Source organism: Macrobrachium rosenbergii, chromosome 10, assembly GCF_040412425.1.
Source record: "Macrobrachium rosenbergii isolate ZJJX-2024 chromosome 10, ASM4041242v1, whole genome shotgun sequence".
NCBI classification, from domain to species: Eukaryota; Metazoa; Arthropoda; class Malacostraca; order Decapoda; family Palaemonidae; genus Macrobrachium; species Macrobrachium rosenbergii.
The window spans coordinates 40,055,872-40,079,996 of NC_089750.1; the positions used below are offsets into that span (position 1 = coordinate 40,055,872).

At 35.6% G+C, this 24,125-nt stretch overlaps 1 protein-coding gene across 1 annotated transcript in view; it reads left to right on the forward strand.

The window, feature by feature from the left end:
- LOC136842598 (histone-lysine N-methyltransferase, H3 lysine-79 specific-like) overlaps positions 1-24,125 on the forward strand; it is a 759,589-nt gene that overhangs the window by 671,180 nt on the left and 64,284 nt on the right. Inside the window, exons 5-6 of the mRNA XM_067110173.1 lie at positions 17,609-17,838; positions 21,798-21,976. Of these exons, the coding sequence (XP_066966274.1) occupies positions 17,609-17,838; positions 21,798-21,976 (409 nt within the window). The remainder of the gene's footprint in view (positions 1-17,608; positions 17,839-21,797; positions 21,977-24,125) is intronic.

Here is a 24,125-nt window from a genome sequence, read left to right on the forward strand (position 1 = left end):
GCGAGTCATAAACTCTTTCCCTTGTGATTTAAATGCCCCTTTCGTAAGCTCTGAGGGACGTGTCCCGCCTTTCATATGCGGTCAAGTTTTCATTCGTAACGTCTTGGTAATTTTCCTTTTGTTATTATTATCCCTTTTCCCCCTTCCATGCCTTCCAAGATCTCTGTTTGTCCTAAGACCCCACATCTTTTGTCTGCTCACCCCATCATAACATGGAGTACTCGAGTGGGCAGTGGACGCATAAAATTAGCGTACTTTAAGGTTAGCGAATTAAAACCTCGCGAATACTCTCGCCCGCACACGACTGTCAAATTCCCGGTGTGTGGGTCGTCCCTCAGCTCGCGTTGAACGATAGCTAAGCAAAGTACGTTAAAACGAAGATAAATTATCAATGCGAATATGTATAGTCATTACAGTATCGCGTAAAAGGGGATGTCATTTACAAAAATAAACGCTGTTTTTCATTTACACAGCCTCTTCAAGGCAGATTGTACTAACCGCATGCATTTTATCTAAAATTAAGTAACCGTGTATTTTAATTCTTGAACAATAACCTTTCTTTTCATTTGTTGGCCATAGCCTCATATACGCGGTCCTATAATCTTAATTAATTCACAATTGTTCGAGTCACATTATAAAGTTACCAGTGGGTAACCAAATCTAAAGTAATTATTCTTTTGCAAGTGTTTAAATCACTTTGCGTTCTGTTAACGAAAATTGTCCCAATGTGTTATTAAAAGTAATGTCACAGCTTCATAAAACCCTTAGTAGTAAAGTTCATTGCAAGGCAGAATGTAGAGTAACGTAAAGCATTTGCCGCTCATTCTGAATATCAATGTACACACCCGAAGGAGGTATGTACTACATCATCTTGTATGGGGAGGTATTATGATTAGCAAGAATTCGCTAGCAAATTGCCTCCCCCCCCTTGTTGTTGTTGGTTGTTCTGTTGTGGTTCATTTACTGCCAGCCGGCCGATCGATAGACCATCTGTCTATCGACTTAAAAAAACAAGGGTTTAAAAGATTAAAGCCGCTCCCCTTTTTGATAAAGATCTTTCTTCGAGGCAAAAGTAATCTGTCTTGGGTGTTTTTCCTACAGGCCAAAGCCTCCCCTGCGGGCAGCAGGTGCAATGAGTCAAAACATCTGTGTTGGACGCACCCCCTGCCCCATAGGAGGGGATAAAAAGCAAAAGCCCACGAGTTCTCGACACACACGCGGGCTGGAAGATATGGAATGAAGACGTCCCCAACACCTGGCCCCATCGATGCCCTTGCATCCCAACCACGTGGCCCTTTCCAAAGTATACGTTTCCTCGTGCCCCTCGACCGCATTCCAAGTATTCGCTCCACCGTTGGCCTGCCTCGAGCCCACACGCCATTGCTTGGAGTTTCGAGGAGTCCCCATCGCCTTGCCCCTTTACGGAAGCCCTTGCATCTCACCACATGGAAGAAACTCGCCCTCGGAAATCGCAAGTCATCCACGGACCGCCTTCTACGCGCCCTCGGAAAAACTGCTAAGGTAAAGTGCCCTGGAAGAGCCCCATTTCAGTCACGCTTTTGTCTCGTAATATTTTCTTAAAGAGAAAGCCAGAAATCTCCCTTGTCTAATGTCCGTGCGCCTCTTGCATCGGCAGTATTAATTCTTTATTACTCCTTTGGCACCCTCAGTGCAGCTTCAAATTCATTATTCTTTTGTCTATTTTCATTACTGGCGTATAATGTGCATATCTCTCATTTCAGAGGGACCCTATTTCGTGGAAGCTTCTCGGACTGTGGCTGGAATTCCCCAGTTTCATTCAATCTACTTGAGTTCCTCTTTCCCGTACTAATGTCATTTATGTAAATACACTCCTTTAAATGTGCCCACGTGTTTTACGTAATATTTCCCTCAGTAACAAGAGCCCTATGCTCATATGAAATTCTCCTTTGTTTTCCTCTTTTTTTTACGTTTTCCCGTACCCACGAAGTCAGAATCACAAGGCTAAATTACCTTAAATTGTTGCTACCTGTCTCACAGAGCATATTTCAAACTAAAACCACGGAAAAACGTAAATATATATATATATATATATATATATATATATATATATATATATATATATATATATATATATATATATATATATATATATGTATGTATGTATGTATGTATGTATATATATCATCGCTTCCAACACCATGTGATGTAAAGGTCCTTTGTGAAATCCTGTTCCTCGTGTCATTCCTGTGCTTTTTCCTTCAGAGAACTCCATTTATCCCCAGCCTCCTTTTCTGCTGTTCTTACCCAGTAGGTCTGGGCCTTCCAGCTTTTCTGGTGTCCAAAGGAGCCCAGCTGATATTATCACAAAATAACTTCCGAGGAGTATGCAAAAAAACATGTCCAAGTTGTCACCATCCCTCTCCCTTTCATCATTATCTCACCTACATATGGAATTTCTGTCATTTTCCTTCAAGTATCATTTCTCATTTTATCCTGCTACCTGGCTCCTGTTATTTTTTTAAGCTTCATTTTCAAAGTAACACTATATTTTAGATATAGTTTCATTCATGTCTGTATGGCAATATAGATCATGCTGGACATATACATCATCTTGATTTTGTATGCTGTATCAGTTTATTTGGTTTTCTAAACTTATTCAGCATGTCCAGTGTTTGTGTTGCCGTTTTTAGCCTTCAGTAAATTCCAAATCAAGAAAAGCTGTACTGGATATTATTGTTCCCAAATATTAGAAAGGTACAACCTTATTAATCCTTTCTCCATGTAATGTTATTTCATTACTTACTCCTCATTACTTGTTTTTTCTGAGACTTATTATGAGCACCATTTACGTCAATATATGATGATATATATTGAACAAGCTCAAGCTTTGTAACTCTTTTTGTGTTTTATTGAGTAAAACAGCATCAGCTGTAAATTCCATGTCTGTCAGCTTTCTGTTAGTATTCGAATCTAAAACTTTTCTTCCTTTTCCGACCATTTTATTTTTCCACCATAAAACCTGTGAAAAGGGCAGACAATAAAGGTGAAATAACATTCCCCTATATCCCTCCTCAATATGTTTCAAATTTATTTGGCAACACCCCACTGACATTAAATTCGCATCTACTTTGTTCTGGATAATTTTAACTAACTTTACATATCTAACAGGAATACCTTGGTGAAACAAGAACTCATAATATTAGTCTTTGGATGCTGTCAAGTACCTTCTCGAAATCAACAAAAGACATCAGACAGGCAGTTTTAAATACTGCATGCCACTGCACAATACGTTTTAATACAAACATTTTATCTTTGCAACTCCCGTCTTTTCTTAAACCAGATTGTTCATATCTAAGATTTTTGTCAATTTCTCACTCCAGTTTATAGATAATAAGCATACTTCATAATTTCATTACCACCGATGTAATGTCGTGCCCGACTAAAAATATTTTTATTTTCTGTCACCTGCAAGCTTCTCTAAGTGTAGATTCCACCTTCACTGCTTTCTTGAACCTGCTATCGTTGGAGGGAAATTATCTTAGAGTACTGGTATCTCTCAGAAAGGTGTAATAGAGACGAGATCTGTAGTTTCCTTACTTTAATGACGAAAGTTAACTAGAAATTTAAGTACAATTTAAAGTTACAGCTAGGCAAACGAAATCACTCTTAATAAACAGTTCAATTTAGTCTGTTTAGGAAACACGAAAGTAAGGGGAGATATAACTCTCCCTGGTGGATGTTAACTCGAATCTGTTGCTCTCCTCTGCTCTTCTGTCTCTGGAACCCCTGGGTTTCTTGTAATCTGCAATCTCCTCCTCCCTCCAGTTTCCTATTGGAAGGATTTATCTGCAAGGCCTCCCCTCAAACAGTTGATTGGGAAGGATGTTGGTGGGTGTTGTTCAAATCTCTCCTTAGAGGATTTGATTGGAAATGATCTTAGGAGGGGGTGTAAAAGACCCCTCCCTAGAATGTTTGATTGGAGGGTGTTGAAGTACATCATTTTGTCCAGCCCCCCAATTTCCTGGAATTTCCATGAAAACGCCTCCTATTGAAGGCGGGGTTATAGAGATGGCTGGCGTTAGTTTCTTGGCGTGGCACTGAATCATCTCTGAATAAGCTAAATCATGATGCCGCAGTTTTCAAGTTTTACAATCGGTTTTATGGCCCTGGGCGCAATATACTCACTCACTGTTTTGAGTTCGTGGAAGATGGTTTATATCAGTCAGCACTTCTTAGCTTCTCAAGTGAAAACAACCTAGGCGTAATCATTGTTCTCTCTCTCTCTCTCTCTTCTCTCTCTCTCTCTCTCTCTCTCTCTCTCTCTTCTCTTTTTTTGTGTCTATATTTCTCTCTCTCTCTCTCTCTCTCTTTTCTTTCTACTTTCCCTATCTAATTTTCCTAACACAACTCGGTCACGCTATCTCACACTGCCCTCAGTGTGACAAGAAAATTATAGTTCAAATGGATGTTTAAACTCACATAAAATAAAGCACTTATATGATTGCCCATTCACCCGCAACTGATCAGAGAGGCAGACACTTTGCTATCCGTGTAGACATCCCGGGATTATATATGTAATCAACGGATAGGTTTGCTTAAAAGCAAATGGATGTTACAGACTAAATACACACACAAAACAAACAAAAAATAACATACATCTCAACGTCAAAACTGGCTGCTGGGAAGAAAGGGCGTTGGGTCGGGTATAATGTCAGGCAGGGCAGCCGATCGAGACCACAGGTCTAAAATAAATCAAAAGTCCTTCAAATATAATTGGGAATAAAAGCACGTTAAAAGAAAAGAAGAAGAAGAAGAAAGTAATACTCTCAAAAATATATTGCACAAATTCTGTCAATGTACTAATGTTAAAAATCAAATCAATAACATATTGTAGAAAATTCACACAATATACAATGAGTTATCAGTTAAAAGAAACATATATATATACAATGAAACATCGCATTGTAAAAATGGTTAATTGCAACAGTGAATACACAACGAAATCAACAATATATAGAGAAATTAGCAATAAGTCGTGTCTACAAGAACATTATTCTTCTTCCTTGGCCCTTTTTATTTCTGTTATAATCTTCTCAATATTTGAAATCACTACACGTTTGACTAAAATTGCAAACACCACAATCACAATCAATATTATGACCAAATTGAACAGAGATAAAATTGGTGAAACCTTTTCTTTGTAACAGAAAAACTCATCTACCAATGGTAACTCATTCAGTTGTTTTAATTCTAATTGAGACAATTTAAACTCTTTGATATTCTTAGAATAGTTCAAGTATAAGATCTTCTTGTGATAAACTATTTCTGTAAAAACATGAGGTTCATAATATAATTTATTTGGGATAACTAACTTGCGAGACTTGTCAAAAGCATGAACATTACTGAAATTAATTTCAGTACTTAGATTATGGCAGATGATTATGGTTGTTACAGTATTTAGTGAAAATATAAAAATCGACTGTTCTACTAGGATGGAAACAAAACTGTGTTTGGATAATTGTGTACACAGTTTTGCTTCTTGATTTTTATTTTCAATTATTTCTTGAACACAAGGATAGGCATTAGTAGTTCGTAAAGGTTATCAAGGTTGCAGATGTATTCCTTATCTTTTAAAATTATGCAATCTTTTAATTGAACATCAGTAATAAATGACATCATTAACCCATGTTCTTCTAATGCAAAATGGATGTTGTTGACATTTGAAATGATTACATTTTCATTTATCAACATGGGGAAAGGATGTATGGACATCAGTTCATCTGCATTTTTCTGATTAAGTGGTAACACTAAAATAATTTTGTTGTTAACCACCTTGGTGGTTATTAGATTATAATATACCATAACATCCTTTACCATAGGGGTATAATGCCCCTCTACCAAAAAATCATTAATTATACCTTCTAACTCTTTGGGAGTAATTAATGTTGGGCTTAATATTCCCTTATAGGCTAACAAAATGGCATTTAACATGTATCTGTGTTCTTGCAAGATTACTTTACTATTACTAATGAAAGTACTCAGAAATTGTTGGTTTTCTAACATATTTAATTCTTTTGTTATATTTTTGTTTACTGTATTAATGAATACCTTTAGGTTTTCTATCTCTTGGGCATTTAAGTTTTGAGAAGTGATAACTTTATTTAAAACAATTCCTCTTGTTGCTGCCCAATGTTCTAATTTGTCAATTCGGGCCTTTTCTTCTCCTACATTAGAATCGGTTGCTACTCCAAATAGTTGATTTAGTGCTGTTCCTATAAAAGTTAAGGGGGATCTTTTGGATCTTGTATTTAACACACTTCCTATGTCATTATCTAATCTCTCCAACAATGATAACGCATTGTAATTATCACCTCTATTATTACCTTGAGTTCTTTTTGAACATCTTTCAACGTCATTTCATTGATAAGTACTGAAGACACATCTATACTTACAATTCTCAAATCTCTAATTAATTTCACAGATCCCTTTTTCTCTAGTAGTGCACCCTTTCGGATGACCACTTCGGATGACACACAAAGCAGTTGAATTAGAACCAATAGGAGCCGCATGTTTGTATCTGTAAGAATAAGCCTTATCAGATATCCTATATACATAAGATATTTTAATTTATACATATACAGTTTACATATGACAGTTCAACACTTTACATAAATTTATCTTTTTCTCATTGCATATCTTTGGTTTATTTGTTCTTCCTTATCTTCTTTCAATATTTCTTTTAGTTTGTTAGTGGACCAAGCGTCTGTTTTTATTACCTTTACATGATTGTAATGAACAATTCTTTCTTTTAGATCACACTCACTTATGATCTTTAGCTTATTTAATTTTAACACTTCTAATACTCTATAAGGACCATGAAATTTTGGAGAAACTTTTACATTAGGACCTTCTGGAATATGATTCTGAACATATACCTGAGCACCTACTACAATGTCTGGTTTAGCTGTATTTTTGTCATAGTACCTTGCTTGAACACTTTCAGATTCTTTAAGTCTAGTTCTCGTTTGTTTGATCGTTTCATAAGTACGTCTAGTTTTCCATGCAATATAGTCATCATAATTATAAGTATGTCGGGGTGGTGTTGCATTATACAGTAAGGTGTTAGGTAGTCTCTTCTGATACCCATACAATAAGTAGTGTGGTGATTCTCCTATTGTCTCATTTACAGTATTGTTTATAGTCAATTGTACGTCTTCCAAAGCTAAATCCCAGTCTTCTGTATTAAGTTTAACCAAAGTTTTCAGGATATCCTTTATTTTACGATTTGTTCTTTCTACTGCTCCATTTGAACTTGGTTTATATGCTATTTGACATTTATTTATCTCATAAAATTCACATAATTTTCTTAAAAGTTCACTAGTAAATTCAGCTGCTTTATCAGAAAGAAGAACTTGTGGACATGAATATATCGTGATAATTCTAGATTTAAGAGCTTCTGCTACTGTAATTGCATCTCTACTTCTTACTGGTACGATCTTTGCATATCTTGTTAGATAGTCTAAAAAGACTAGTATTTGTTTATTCCCTCTAACATTGGTAGAAAATGGACCTAAAAAGTCCATCGACACAACCTGGAACGGGTTAAGTTCCGATGGATATTTTTCAAGTGAAGCCTTTGGATTTACGTTACCCTTGGTTCTATTACAAACTTCACAATTTTGTACAAAGTTCTTGGCATCTTCACTACAATGTGGCCAAAAATACTTTCTGGTTATGATTCTACTTGTCTTTTTAATTCCGGGGTGTCCTGCTAACTTGTATGAGTGGGTTAGTTCTAAAACTTCTCTGATTAGTGTTTTTGGGATGTATAGACGAGAATAACCATTCTTCTCTGTTGGCCTTTTTTACAATAAACCATTGATTAAAACAAAATCAGGTTTTGAAAATTCCACTGTCATTAACTGTCTGATTTCTGTAACTTTTTCTTGTTGTATTTGTACTCTTTACAAATCTAAGTCAGCTACTTGACAGCTAAAACAAAAAGTATTAGTGGTAATGCATTTCTCTGTTTCTTCTTGGGATCTGGATAACGCATCTGCTAGTGTATTAAATTTCCCTGGGATATATCTGAATTCTGGAGCAAATTCTAGTACACTAATGAACCATCTATTGAACTTCATGTTATTTGTAAAAGTTCTCTTCTTAAACAAATCACAAAGGGTTTGTGATCAGTAAGTACATTGACTTTATGACCTAGGATTATGTGTCTAAATTTCTTTAATACCCAGTATAATGCTAAACATTCCCTTTCGATTGTGCTATAATTTCTCTCTGCTACATTTAAGACTCTACTGGCATAATATACTGCTCTCATTCTGGTTTTGCCCTTTTGCAATAATACAGCCCCTAGCCCTGTACTTGAGGCGTCACAGGCTAAGTAGAAGTCTTTGGAGAAATCTGGGTAGACTAATACTGGATTCCTTGTCATTTTACTCTTTAGCGTTTGGAAGGCTGTCTCTTGATCTTTATTCCATTCATATTTGACATCCTTCTTTGTTAATTCTGTTAATGGTTTGGCTATTGTAGAAAAACCCTTAATGAAAGGTCTATAGTAACCTACCATTCCTAGGAATCGTCTCACTGCTTTCAAATTTGTAGGAGCTGGATATTCAACTATTGCCTTTATCTTGCCTGCTTGCATGCGCAGTCCATCTTCACTAATTACATGACCTAAGTATTCCAAGGATTTCATTAAGAATTGACATTTCTTTAATTTGATTTTTAGTCCTGCTCTTCTTAATCTTTCTAGGACTATTTCTAAAGTTTTGAAGTGACTTTCTAAATCTTTACTAAAAATTATAACATCATCTAAGTAAACTGCAACATTTTCTATATCCCCTAATATTTGTAGCATTAATCTAACAAACGTTAAAGGAGCCGAAGTGAGTCCAAATGGCATGACTTCAAATTGTAAATGTTCTTTATGTGTGCTGAAGGCTGTGTATGGTTTCGACTCTTCGTCTAAAGGTACTTGCCAGTATCCACTAAGTAAATCTAAAGATGAAAATATTTTTGCACCTCCTAATTGAGCTAACATATCTTGAATTACTGACATTGGCATTCTATCTGGGATGGTGTTGGAATTTAACTTTCTATAATCTATCACAAGTCTCCAATTTCCATCTTTCTTTGGAACAAGTAGCAATGGAGAATTATATGGAGATTTAGAAGGAATGACCACCCCATCTTTCTTCATTTCTTCTATCAAATTATCAACTATGGGTCTTTGGCTTATTGGTAACTGTAATTAGGAATAAAGAATGGTTTTGTTCCATCATCTAACAAAATTCTAGTTTTAGGACATTTGTTCTGCCTAATTTATCTCCTTCTATAGCTATTGCATCTCTGTATTTTTCTAATACCTGAATTAATTCACTCTTGTTTTCTGGGAAATCTGTTTTATTCACCTCTTTGCTTAATTCAGAGAAAAATGCTTTTTCTTCCAGTGTTAGTAACGGATTGTTAATAGGTATTCCTTTGCAAAAGACATTGCCTGCATATAGTGTTAGTTTGTTATCTGAGTAGTTTTGTACATAAACTTCACAAGTATTACCCTTTATGTGGACTAAGGAATTATCCAGCCTGACAAATTCTGGCAATTCTTCATTTATCAACAGAACGTCTTTAATTTCTATCTCTTCTTTTCCCCTTAAATGTATTTTTGCTAAACACTTTGGATGCAAAATTACCTGTCTATTTAGTATGAATTGTACTTTATTATCATCAGCAGTGCTTACGCAACATATTTCTTCATCTTCTATCTCTATAAAATAACAATGTTCTGCATATTCACTAGTTTCTTCAGTTACTGCTATTACGTTACTTATATCTACTTTATTTATTTTGTTTAATAACAATACTTCATTTAGTAAATTCCTTTCATTATCACAACTTATTACTACATTGTTATAACTATCTGTATTTATCTCTGTATCTCTGTCAATATAGGCGCCTTGTTTTTCGTCATATTCAGAACCTTGGTGATCACCATTATTTATTTCTGGGTCATTTCTTTCTTTGGAGGATATAATTTCTGAATTTGCACATCATCTTGGGTTTCTATTCTGTAATTGTGGGAATTCCTCTTTTCTATTCCTTTCCATTTTATTTTGATTGTTCTCTTGATGTTAATTTATTTTATTTATGTCTTTCTCGCTTGTCGAAGTCGTCTCAGACAAATTGATCAGATTTGGGTGAAACTCTTCTTCAAGCGTAAAACATACGCTCTTTTTATTATCTTGTTTCAGGTTAATTCTTCCTTCTCTGCAGTCCAGGATGATTCCACATCTCTTCATTAAATTAAATGAGAACAATACATGTGCGGGAAAAAATCTGTCTTCTAGAAGTATAAAACTTTCAACAGTTTTATGTAACGAAAGGTCTATTTCTAAGTTCACATTTCCTAAACGTTTAATCTGTTTACCCGCTACTCCTTTATTATTCTGCTTTGACCCTGAATTAGCGTTTCTTTAATGCCTAAGTATTTTGTTAATGTATGTTTATCAATTATGCTTACAGTACTACCTGAATCCATAAGCACAGTGCATACTTTGTTATTTATTGAAACTTTAATGATAGGTAAATCCTTTCTGATTATTTCTTCTACGTCCATGGAAAATACAACTTCTTTACTCTGCAAATAGGATAATGCGGATGAACCTTCACTTCCCCTTTTTGCTAATTTTTCTACTTTTAGATTATCTTCTTGAAGGGACTTTCTTGTGGTATTATGTGTAAGGATAATTTGTCATTGACTTGAAGACTTATTTGATGTTGAGCGATTACTGCTAAATTCAACTATTTCTTTATTTCCTTCTTGTGTTCTAAACCAGTAATTCTTGGTTAAATCTACTTTCTTACAAACCGTGCAGATTCTAGGTTTTCTACACTCGTTTGTAAAATGATTTGTATACCCACAGTTTTCACAGGCTGTCTTTGGTCTTGCCCCTTGAGCGGAATAGTTCACTTGGGTTGAATTATTTGTGTTTGAGTTTTGACCATATCTATAAGGTTTGGGAGGTTCACTCTGTTTGATTGTTTCTTCCTTTCTCATCTGGATTCCATTTTCTCTTAGTATTTTGGGCATATTTCCCTTGGAAGGTATTTGGTCTATTCCCTACTTGTCTGGAATTATCATAGAACTTATTATTCATGTTAAAAGTAGGATTATTATTATTTCTATTTATCTGTTCATTTTGTGCTTCTGTTGTTCCTACAGATTCCTTGGATAGATTTATCTCTTTCTTTTGTATTTCTTCTCTCATTGATTTCAATGTTTGAAGGCTGTTTTTCTTGGGATCAATTGTTAATTTTCTGAGAGCCTTCTGTTCCAAATGACAAGTAATTTAGAACATGACTTAGCTCAACTAAATTACTGACACTATCTCCAAACTGAGTTCTATCTCCTATGGTAATGCCTGTTTTCCTTAAGTCTTCTGTTATTTTCTCTATTGCATTCTCCACGCTTGCGTACAAATTAGCAATTGTTTTAAGTTGCGGGTTAAGGAATCTAGTTATGTTATATAAACTGTCAGTCTTATTTACTGGTTCTCAAAGTGATAAACAAATTTCTTTGAATTCTGCAGAGTTATTAAGTTTGCTGAAACTTGTGGAATTCAGAGTTTTATGAGCGTCTCCATGTTCTGAGCTGACGAGAAGCAAGGCTTCATTTATTTTAGTTCTTTCATCTGTTATTCCCCCTGAAGTTATGCGACTATCTGCGTCTGCGAGCCAATGGTTTACTGTATAGGATTCGAGTCGACTTTTGTCAGGATTTGAATCATCCACCTGTCCACAGAAGCGTGTGGCTGTTATTACTGCTGCTTGATTCATATTGCGATAATGTAAGGCGCGAGTATTATTAGTATTGTTACTATTATTATTACTGTTAATATTATTAGAATGATTACCACTATTTTGGTTCTGGTTAGTTGGGTTATTATTGTTAGTATTTCCTTGCACTACAGCTGAGTGGCAATTTAGTCTTGAAATTCAGCTACACCTAAGTGTCGACGGTCTTAAATCGTCTAACCGTGCTCAGTAATTCGTCAAAGACCCTTTGCATGATATATAAAAAATTATTCAATCTGAGTACATTAATTATATTTATATAAAAAAAATTTTATACTGTACCATGAATTAAAAGAAACTGCCAAATTATCACAGTAAAAATAATTAAATTCTCAACTGAGTTCAAGTGTACAAATAAATTAAATCCTTCAAAGTATCATTCAATACACAAAAAAAAATCTTATGTGAAACTGGGCATCATATCATCAAAAACAAAAACAAAAAATTCATCACAATGAGTACACAAGTTTGCATATAACTCCTCAAATATTTATCACCAACTGAGTGAAAGAAAAAAAATATATTTCCCTATCTAAATTATTTACTAAACAAATAATTATCATAGAGCAATAATGGTAATTACGCAAAAAAAAAATTTTTATTCACTAGAGTTTCCTTAATTTTCAATCTTATAAAAAGATGTTAAAAAATCTTCACTTAGTCACACATTTAAAGAGAGAGAACAGTAAATTTCATTTCTCGATAACTTACAGGTTGTTGCTATTATGAAGCCGTCAAGCTGTTGTTTTTCGCTATGGTTTTCTTCTCCTGAGCTTTGTTGAAAAACTCTCTGTGTTGTTTTTCGGTTACATCCGTAATGATAGTTTATTAAACACTCTGCTTGTTATGGTTGTTGGGGTCTGGCTCAATCTGTTGTCGTTAACTGTTCTAAGTGTTTTGCTTCTTCATGACGCACCAATACTGTTTTTGTTCACTTTCATTCGACGCCCTATTGCAGAATTTTTATTTCTTCATACAAGTTTTGCTCGCCGTCATAAAAATCTAAGTTCGTTTTGTAGATTTTCGTTTCACTGTAACTTAAGTAATTGCACTGATAATTTCGTTAATGTTCGTTTGTTTCGTCTTGCCTTCTGGATCCGCTGACTGCTGCCACCATTTTATGTCGTGTCGGACTAAAAATATTTTTATTTCCTCTCACCTGCAAGCTTCTCTAAGTGTAGATTCCACCTTCACTGCTTTCTTGAACCTGCTATCGTTGGAGGGAAATTATCTTAGAGTACTGGTATCTCTCAGAAAGGTGTAATAGAGACGAGATCTGTAGTTTCCTTACTTTAATGACGAAAGTTAACTACAAACTTAAGTACAATTTAAAGTTACAGCTAGGCAAACGAAATCACTCTTAATAAACAGTTCAATTCTGTCTGTTTGGGAAACACGAAAGTAAGGGGAGATATAACTCTCCCTGGTGGATTTAACTCGAATCTGCTGCTCTCCTCTGCTCTTCTGTCTCTGGAACCCCTGGGTTTCTTGTAATCTGCAATCTCCTCCTCCCTCCAGTTTCCTATTGGAAGGATTTATCTGCAAGGCCTCCCCTCAAACAGTTGATTGGGAAGGATGTTGGTGGGTGTTGTTCAAATCTCTCCTTAGAGGATTTGATCGGAAATGATCTTAGGAGGGGGGTTGGTAAAAGACCCCTCCCTAGAATGTTTAATTGGAGGGTGTTGAGGTACATCACTTTGTCCAGCCCCCAATTTCTGGAATTTCCATGAAAACGCCTCCTATTGAAGGCGGGGTTATAGAGATGGCTGGTGTTAGTTTCTTGACGCGGTGCTGAATCATCTCTGAGTAAGCTAAATCGTGAGGCCACAGTTTACAAATTTTACGATCGGTTTTATGGCCGTGGGCACGATATACTTGCTCACTGTGTTGAGTTCGTGGAAGATGGTTTATATCAGTCAGCACTTCTTAGCTTCTCAAGTGAAAACAACCCAGGCGTAATCATTGTTCTCTTTTTCTCTTTCTCTCTCTCTCTCTCTCTCTCTCTCTCTCTCTCTCTCTCTCTCTCTCTCTCTCTCTCTCTCTCTCTCTCTATTCTCTAGTCTCTTTCTTTGTCTCTATATTTCTCTCTCTCTCCTTTCTTTCTACTTTCACTATCTAATTTTCCTAACAGTAAGTGCAATAACTATAACTCTTTGGAAAGCTGTTCCTCATCGAAAGACAAGCCTCAAATGTAATGACTTTAATATGTATTAAATTATTGTATACTCCTATAATTTTAGTTGTTTTTTGCTTGTGTGAATGTCCTATACTTGTGAGTGCCTTATAGTAAAGGTGAAATATCTTGCACTAAGCTGCTTCCCCTTTTTCATAGCCTTATACTCTCGTCTATGATATATTGCACTTTAAGTTGTGTTATAAAAGTACACACAGAGATATATATATATATATATATATATATATATATATATATATATATATATATATATATATATATATATATATATATATATATATATATATAATATAATGATCACTTTATACCAGCTAATGATCACTGTATACCAGTAATAACCACAATTTCCTCTGGACTTCTCAAAATCTTGACGCTTTTTGATATGATTGTTACTACAAAGCCTTAGGCCCACATGCAGGAATATGAAGTAATTCTGAATTCGTAAAAGGATTCAAACCCACATTTAAAGCATCAGAAGAAGGTCCCGTTTCCGACCTGACGACATGACCGGCTATGGAGATCAGAATTACTTTATATTCTTGCATTTGGCTCTAAGGCTTTGTAGTGACACACGCATCCAAAAAGTTTGAAGAATTCGAGAAGTTAAGGGGGCATTGTTGTCACGATTAAATATATACTGTATATATATATATATACATATATATATATATATATATATATATATATATATATATATATGTGTGTATATATATGTATATGTATATGTATATATATATATATATATATATATATATATATATATATATATATATATATGTGTGTGTGTGTGTGTGTGTGTGTATATGTATATATATATATATATATATATATATATATATATATATATATATATATATATATATATATATATATATATATATACATATATATATATATATATATATATATATATATATATGAAATTTTTATCACACCGTGATTTATATACATTCATGAAGCTACAAATGTTGTTTCAAATCCACGCTACCTCGGGAATGATCACTAAAGGGAATTTATAAGTGATAAGTGGATCGGTACTGCCAGGTCTCGATCCCACGACACAGTCTCCTTCCAACAACTCCAGTCGACGGTCTACCCACTGAGCTATCAAGAGATGTATAAGTAAATGCCGAATCTGCAGTACTTGTTTACCTGTTGAGAACTGGTATATTATACTTAGCTTCGGCATTAACCCACCTCCACCATGACAGCTCATTGGTACGTTTGGAACACACAGCTCTTATTATGAAATTTTTACCACACTGTGATTTATATACATTCATGATGCTTAATATGAAAATCACGCTACTTCGGGAATATCCTTGATGGGGAATGATCACCGAAGGGGAATTTATAAGTGATAAATGGATTGGTACTGCCAGGTCTCGATACCACGACACAGTTTCCTTCCAGCAACTCCAGTCGACGGTCTACCCACTGAGCTATCAAGAGAGGTATAAGTAAATGCCATATCTGCTGTACTTATTTACCTGTCGAGAAAGGGGAAATTATACTTAGCTTCGGCACCATGACAGCTCATTGGTACGTTTGGAACATGCAGCTCTTATTATGAAATTTTTATCACAGCATGATTTATTTACATTCATGAAGCTGCAAATGTTGTTTAATATGAAATTCACGCTACCTCGGGAATATCCCTGATGAGGAATGATCATCGAAGGGGAATCTATAAGTGATAAATAGATCGGTACTGCCAGGTCTCGATCCCACGAAACAGTTTCCTTCCAACAACTCCAGTCGACGGCCTACATGCTGAGCTATCAAGAGAGGTGTAAGTAAATGCCGAATCTGCTGTACTTGTTTACCTGTCGAGAAAGGGGAAATTATACTTAGCTTCGGCATTAACCCACCTCCACCATGACAGCTCATTGGTATGTTTGGAACATGCAGCTCTTATGAAATTTTTATCACACCGTGATTTATATACATTCATGAAGCTACAAATGTTGTTTAATATGAAATTCATGCTACCTCGGGAATATCCCCGATGGGGAATGATCACCGAAGGGGAATTTATAAGTGATAAATGGATCGGTACTGCCGGGTAGACTGTCGACTAGAGTTGGTGGAAGGAAATTTTGTTATGGGATCGAGACCCGGCAATACCGATACATTTATCACTTATAAATTCTCCTTCAGTGATCATTCCCCATCAGGAATATTCCCGAGGTAGTGTGAATTTCATATTAAACATTTGTAGTTTCATGAATATATATAAATCACAGTGTGATAAAAACGTCATAATGAAAGCTGCATTTTCCAAACGTACAATGAGCTGTAATGGTGGAGGTGGGCTAATGCCAAAGCTAAGAACAATTTCCCCGTTCTCGACGGGTAAACAAGTACAGCAGGTTAGGCATTTACTTATACCTCTCTTGATAGCTCAGTGGGTAGACCGTCGACTGGAGTTGTTGGAAGGAAACTGTGTCATGGAATCGAGACCCGGCAGTGCCGATCCATTTATCATTTATAAATTCTCCTTCGGTGATCATTCCCCATCAAGGATATTCCAGAGGTAGCATGAATTTCATATTAAACAACATTTGTAGTTTTATGAATGTATACAAATCATGGTATGATAAAAATTTCATAAGAGCTGCATGTTCCAAACGTACCAATGAGCTGTCATGGTGGAGGTGGGTTAATGCTGAGGCTAAGTATAATTTCCCCTTTCTCGGTGGGTAAACAAGTACAGCAGATTCGGCATTTACGTATACCTCTCTTGATAGCTCAGTGGGTAGACCGTCGACTGGAGTTGTTGGAAGGAAACTGTGGCGTGGGATCAAGACCCGACAGTATTGATCCATTTATCACTTATAAATTCCCCTTCGGTGATCATTCCCCATCGGAGATATTCCCGAGGTAGCATGAATTTCATATTAAACAACATTTGTAGCTTCATGAATGTATATAAATCACATTGTGATAAAAAATTTCATAATAAGAGATGCATGTTACAAACGTACCAATGAGCTGTCATGGTGGAGGTGGGTTAATTCCAAAGCTAAGTATAATTTCCCCTTTCTCGACGGGTAAACAAGTACAGCAGATTCGGCATTTACTTATACCTCTCTTGATAGCTCAGTGGGTAGACCATCGACTGGAGATGTTGGAAGGAAACTGTGTCATGGGATCAAGACCTGGCAGTACCGATCCATTTATCACTTATTAATTCCCCTTCAGTGATCATTCCCCATCGGGGATATTCCTGAGGTAGCGTGAATTAGATATGAAACAACATTTGTAGCTTCATATATATATATATATATATATATATATATATATATATATATATATATATATATATATATATATATATATATATATATATATATATATATATATATATATATATATATATATATATATATATATATATTGTGTGTGTGTGTGTTTATGAGAAGTAGGCAGACAATGAGATAACTGAATAAAAATATTAAATTTTGCATTCACCAACAAATGTGCAGAAAAATCGAACTGAACTAATGTACTCAAGTTCCCAATCCCAGGTCTTAGTTTTTATTTCTTTTTTTATTTTAGGTTACAAGATGAGCAACAAGAGATGCATCATCTTTCAGTTCATGAAAAAGGTTCTACTGGTGATGTGGACCTTTCCAATGCAGGACCAATGAGCCTTGCCAGGGGGGATTTGACTGTTGGTGGTGATGTAGGCGTTACACTGAGGTGCTCTATCTACATCCTTGGAGTTGGAATCGTTCATGAATTATGTTCATCTCGTTCGGTGTCTGCTGCTCTTTGTGTTCAGCGATGTGAGTACATGTATCCTCTTCATCATAATCATTATCCTCACCATCATATCAGTACTACTACTGATTATTATTATTATTATTATTATTATTATTATTATTATTATTATTATTATTATTATTATTATTATTATTATTATTATTGCAGATGGGTAGAATGCAGTCAGTGGTTGGACTGGTGTACTGAATTATGACTGGTTGCTTCTTGATGCTGTTGCATCTGGTTCCAAAGGCATTGCAACCATATTAATGTAGACAATAGGGTTCACTGGAGGGTTTATTGGTTGCCACAAGTGTGGCTGGTATGAGAGCATACTCTGGTAAGGGGAAGGCCTTTCATGTTACTTCTCTCTTTTATTCCTCTCTGTCTCTTTGTGTCTGGCGTGAAGTTTGGCACTTGCTGTCTCATATTTCTTTTGATAATAGTAGTCAGAAATTCTGTTTCTTTTACTATGTTGATGCTGGACTTTTTTTTCCAGTATTGAGCTGTTAACCAGCTCAGTGGTCTGGTTAAACTAAGATATACTTTTTTTTTTGCCAGGCTTGAAGATAGTGCAAGCATCGGTGATGTGGTGCTGGGTCTATAATTTCTATGATGGTATAGGTTGAAGATAGGCTCCTCCTGAAAATGGAAGTAGAAATGCTCTGAGACTTTGGTTGAGAGACAATGGTATGAGAGGCATGTTCTCTGATAATTTTCCTGAATGTTTTCTATTTTAGATATTGTGATGCACATAGTTTATGGTATAATTTTGTATCACCATTTTGGCCTTTCCATCATGTTATCTATTAATTGCTTTAAATAATTATCCGTGTTGAACTTCTGATTTCTCTATGGTGTCCTGCCTTAGGGAGCTGTGTGTAAGAGCACAGAGTATGAAGGCATTCACAGCAGACCTTTTATCCCTGTCCAGATAGTCACTGGAACCATTCAGGCAGACAACAGGATTTATCTGCTTTTTATCGACCTTGGTGGCATAACCTGTTGGGGTCCCCTGTGCATGGACATCTCAGCAGAGGAGGGAAACCTCAGCACTGTGAAGTGGTCTGCGAAGCATTCTTCAAAAGTCTTGATGAAGCTCAAGTTTTCCAGGGGTCTTCCTCTATGTCCACTCTCACAAAGGTATTATGAAGGGCAGTGGACCTCATTGAAAATCATTTCTTTGATGATGCCCATGTAGGAATTTAGCAATAAAAAAATATGCTCTGTGGCTGGTGAAGAAGTCATTTCTGGTACACATTTCCATGAAGGCCTTTAAGACTTCTATGGGTAGGTTTGTCCTCCATCTACAGACTTTTCAGGAAGTGTTCAATCGTTTTGTTAAAAAGGACATTGGTAAAGATGCTATTTATGTCTGATGAGGCAATGATAACTGTAGATGAAGGGCCTAGAAGTTCCTGTAAGAAATCAGTAAACAACTAGAGTCAGTACTTGTTGAGGATATATGGAGTGGCAAGGTCATTAAGTCTTTTGGCGATGTTGTAGGTAGGAGTCAATACGTGGACAATATTTTGTTGTAGAGGGTTTCCAGGCTTGTGGATTTTTACTGACCCAAAATGTATTCCAGGTTAAAGTTACTTTGTGCAGGGGATGGGGGTTTTAGGGAGTCTAGCAGAACAATAACCCTCTCTGATATCTCATCGCATGTCCTCAGAAGGGTTCTTGCTGATCTTTTAACATTTTTATTCATCCAGAATTTGGTCCAATTTCCTATGATGACAAATGGTGCATACATGTACCAATGTAGCTGCTTTGACTGGCCTTTGTATGGCATCTTGGGTTTGTCTTAAGTTCTTGGCAGTATCATAAGACTCATAGAGAACATTATATAAAGTTAAAGCCGTAGGAACAACTATCATATTCAGCAATACTGCTGTTAGAGAAGGTTCCTCCCACCTTTACACCCAGATACAACTACTTGATCCTGCTGCAATGAAGGAAGATAGTACAGCTCCTTAAGGAGAAACCTAGGGCCTTGCCACTGAAGAGATAAAAAACAAGAGATCAAATAACTGGATGGTTTGCAAACACAAAAACAGGCAGCTTCCCAAGAGACCCCAACACTGAAATTGATGCCAAGAAACCCAAGTAAAAAAAATTAATATATCACCCTCTCTTGGTATAAGATTCACAAAGAAAAAGACCACCTTAACTTGGACTGAACCCACGAACCAAGTGCCTGGAGGTTGAAGTCCTCCTTGACTAGTTCCTCAAGGATCAATTCCTTCCAGCCCTTAGTTCTAGCAGAAGTCCTCACCAACTACTGTGCTCCAGCCTCACTAAGAAGATGAAAGACTGCCAAAAACTTGAAACAACTGAGGAAGTCATCATAATAAGAACAGACAAAGCAACTGCCTTGGAATTCATCTGCGCCTCCAAAAATTTCCAGAAATAGGACCAAATTCCTGACTGATGAATTAAAGTTTGGAAAGATCAAGAAGAACCCTATCAAGTATACCTGATTTGAAGGGGTTCCCCCTAGGTTCCAACTTGCCCAGAGGGACCCTGACCCAGGATAAATTTTTGGCACAGCAAAGTTTCACAAGCCTAGAAACCTTTTACAACCTATTATCTACCAGATACCACCTTAAATCTACAACACTGGCAAGAGCCTTAATGACCTCCTCACTCCATACATCCTCAAAAATGAATGTCTTTAGTCATCTATCACTTCTTACAAGAACTTCAGGGCTCTCCTTCCTCGAGTCTCACAGCCTCACTGTATGTTGAAACCTCTTTACCAGCTCCCCAGCCATGGAATGACTGAACTCCTCCTAAGCCCTAAAGGCCCTCCATGAAACATGTATCAAGAAGGTTTCCTTTAGCACCCACATAAGACATCTTTATGCCAGTTCAATGGTGTTAGGGGTACTATTCGCCAATTTCTACATGTGTCATCGAAGAAAGGATTCTTAATAAGATTCTCAGCTCTGCACAAGAAAAGAGGACCTGGTAATCTTAAGGGGAATATTTCAAAAATGCTCTATTCTCCTTTCCACTTGTAATTGCTGTGCCAAGTACCTTTCCCTTCTTGGATTTCCATATACAACAGGCCTCGACACGTTATCCCAACATGGTCTGTGTAAACCTACGAACCTGGCCTCTGCCTTAATGATTCCAGAAAATGCCTAGACAGGCATGAAAGCCCTGTGGTGAATATTTTTATCTGAATTGATCTCATATGCTGCTGAAGATGGAGGGACGTAAGTGCTTATTAATAATTCTTCAACCAACCAACCGCATCTCTAGCTACAGTAGACTTACAGACTAGGTAATGAGTTTGCAACACCTTCGAAAAGAGGTGCAACAGTATCAATATGCAGCTAATTAGAATTTACCTTCTAACTAGAACCCACCTGTTGGCTATAAAGACTTGTGTACCGTGTATTATTATTATTATTATTATTATTATTATTATTATTATTATTATTATTATTATTATTATTATTATTATTGTTATTATTATCATTATTATTATTATTATTATTATTATTATTCTCCTATGCAAAATTTTCTTAAGTCCTTATTTCCTCAAATATAGTTCACAAACATCTCTCTGTATCATTGCTGTTGCTCTAAATAAATATAACATAAATAACACATCTGAAAGATGCATTTGCTCAAAAATTTTCTTGTACTTTGTATAAAAAAAATGCGAGATAAAATTACACAAGATTCTACTGAAATTTCAAACGACATTGTTCTAATGGCCAGTTTTACCTCATGGGGAATCAGTGACTTTGCTTGGTTAATAAGGGCAGAAACAAGAGCAAGAAAAATTGTCAGTAAAAAAAAATCTTTATAAGTAGCAAGCCTTAGATATTTCCAGTTTTATTACAGCACAAAGATTTTCATATAGCAAGAGTATTTTATTCTGATGGTTGAAGAATAGTGCTGTATAATGTTAGGAAAAATTTGGTTTATTATGCATAAGAACCCCCTTATCTACATTTCATTCCAGTATCAACTCAGAGGCCTCTGTCCAGTATCTGTCCTCCATCTTTCCATCACACCTGGTTATTGGTCAACCGCCAAAGCGAAGCCACAGTAATGCCAGGAAATGTTGATGCGTCAGTAACTGTTACAGGACTACAACAGTGTCATCATCGACAGTTAGGCCAAACATTTTGCCATCTGAAGGTAAGTTGTTTTCAGGCAATAAAACCAATAAACCTCTCTCTCTCTCTCTCTCTCTCTCTCTCTCTCTCTCTCTCAATTTTGTATTAGTTTCTAGAGATATTAAATGAACAAGCTTCAAAATCACTGGTACAGCCATGCTCACAAGTGATGCAGCATGATTCTTTTTGTATCCTCCAAACTCTAAAACTCAGTGTAATGTTGCCAAGTAGTGTTAAACTTATTTTTTATTTCCAATGTCATACATGTCGATAAGTTTGCGAATTCACAGCTAACACTATATTCCTTATGGGTATATGAATATGATCTCTTTTATGCATTTGTACAATTAGTAATCTTTGTGACATGTTAATTATATTTTTACATTGCTTAGCTCAAAGTATGGTGTGAAAAGGCTGTCAGTCTCATCAGGGCCAGTGCACTTAACTTGCTACTCGAAGTAGTCTTCGCAACAATATATAACAGTAGACCAAATAAGCTCAACAGTCACAACAAAATTTTCAAAATAGAAAATTGAATTACAAAAAGGTTTTCTTTCAGTTCTGATGTTCAAACTGCCTGTGTGTTGCAAAATGATATATAGGCATAACAAAAATGATGTAAGGCTTCTGAGATTTAGTCTCAATTTATTTATTTTTAGAGATTACCTGTTCTTTGAAAAATAAAAGATGGCAATGATATAAAATAAAAACTGCTGAGGCTAGAAGGCTGCAATTTGGTATGTTTGATGGTTGGAGGGTGGATGATTAATCTACCAATTTGCACCCCTCTAGCCTCAGTAGTTTTTAAGATCTGAGGGTGGCCAGAAAAAGTGCGGACAGAAAAAAGTGTGGACAGAATAAAGTGCAGATGGACAAACAAAGCCAGCATAACAGTTTTCTTTTACAGAAAACTAAAAACTAACACACGTAACCCTAGGAACAAAATCTTTGCTTTAACAAAATTATAATTACTAGTAAATCATAATTTTTGAAGTGATTAAGAAATATAACATAAATCATTTTATTTTTTATGAAAATCCAAATATTCCTTAACAAATATAAAATAAATATTTTCAAGATTTCATTATCTCTGTTCATTGTAGACCTATATTCCAGGTGGTTCATGTTGCCACCACTCGAATGGTTGAGTCACACATGCCCTGCCCGCCTGTTAATATCAGTTGATGCTACCATAATTCTCGTTTTTATTTAAATTTTTTCCGCATTAAGGTGTAAAAATAATTAAATAGGACTATTTAAATTTTATGGTTGCAATGTAAGCAATATTAATGTTATGTAACACTTTTTTTCAATTCTTTTATTATCTTAACATTTGAACCTAGGTTTGGTAAACACATTTTTGTCTAATGCATCGGTGATAAGTGAACGAAAGCTTTGAAAATGTTTCACTGATATCAGTGGATGCTACAGTAATGCTTTTGTATATTTTTTCAGTGTTGAGTCGTAAAAATAATCAAATAGAACAATTTCAAATTTTATGGTTGCGATGTAAGCAATATTAATGTTATGAAAAACTCTTATATTTTTTTTATTATTTTAACATTGAACCTAGGTTTGATGAAGACATTTTTTAGTCGAACACACCTGCAATGAGAGAATGAAATTTTTGAAAGTGTTTCGTAACTGTTTTTCGAAAATTTGCCAACACGATATTTTCTTACAGATTTTACTCTTACAAAACATACTTTGTCTTTTTGCATTTAAATAAGGGATAAATTTGCCGCATGTTAGGCTGCCAGTTCGTGAATTTGGAATGAAATCCTATGCAGTCATGTAGTATCACTTATGAGCGTGGCTGTACATCCAAAGTCCCCCACACTTAGATATTTTACATTTTGAAACCTAGTATGAATGTGTGCACACCTATTCAAACTATGTTTTTGACAGACTTTTATGTGGTTTACCACAAAGATACTTCATTCTAATCTTCATAATTTAGTTATTCATCTTTACAGTTTCTTCCAAGTGATCACAATCCTAGATTGCTGTTGTTGCTGATCTTATGCCTATCCAGTTCTATGCTCCAGAATACAGTAGAGTTTGTTTTTTTAATCCTCACTGGAGATATAAGAGCTGTCCCTATATAAAGAAAATTAAGATGCAGCTCTTGTTAAGGTTATTTGAACTTCTCTCCCCACCGCTCCCCACCC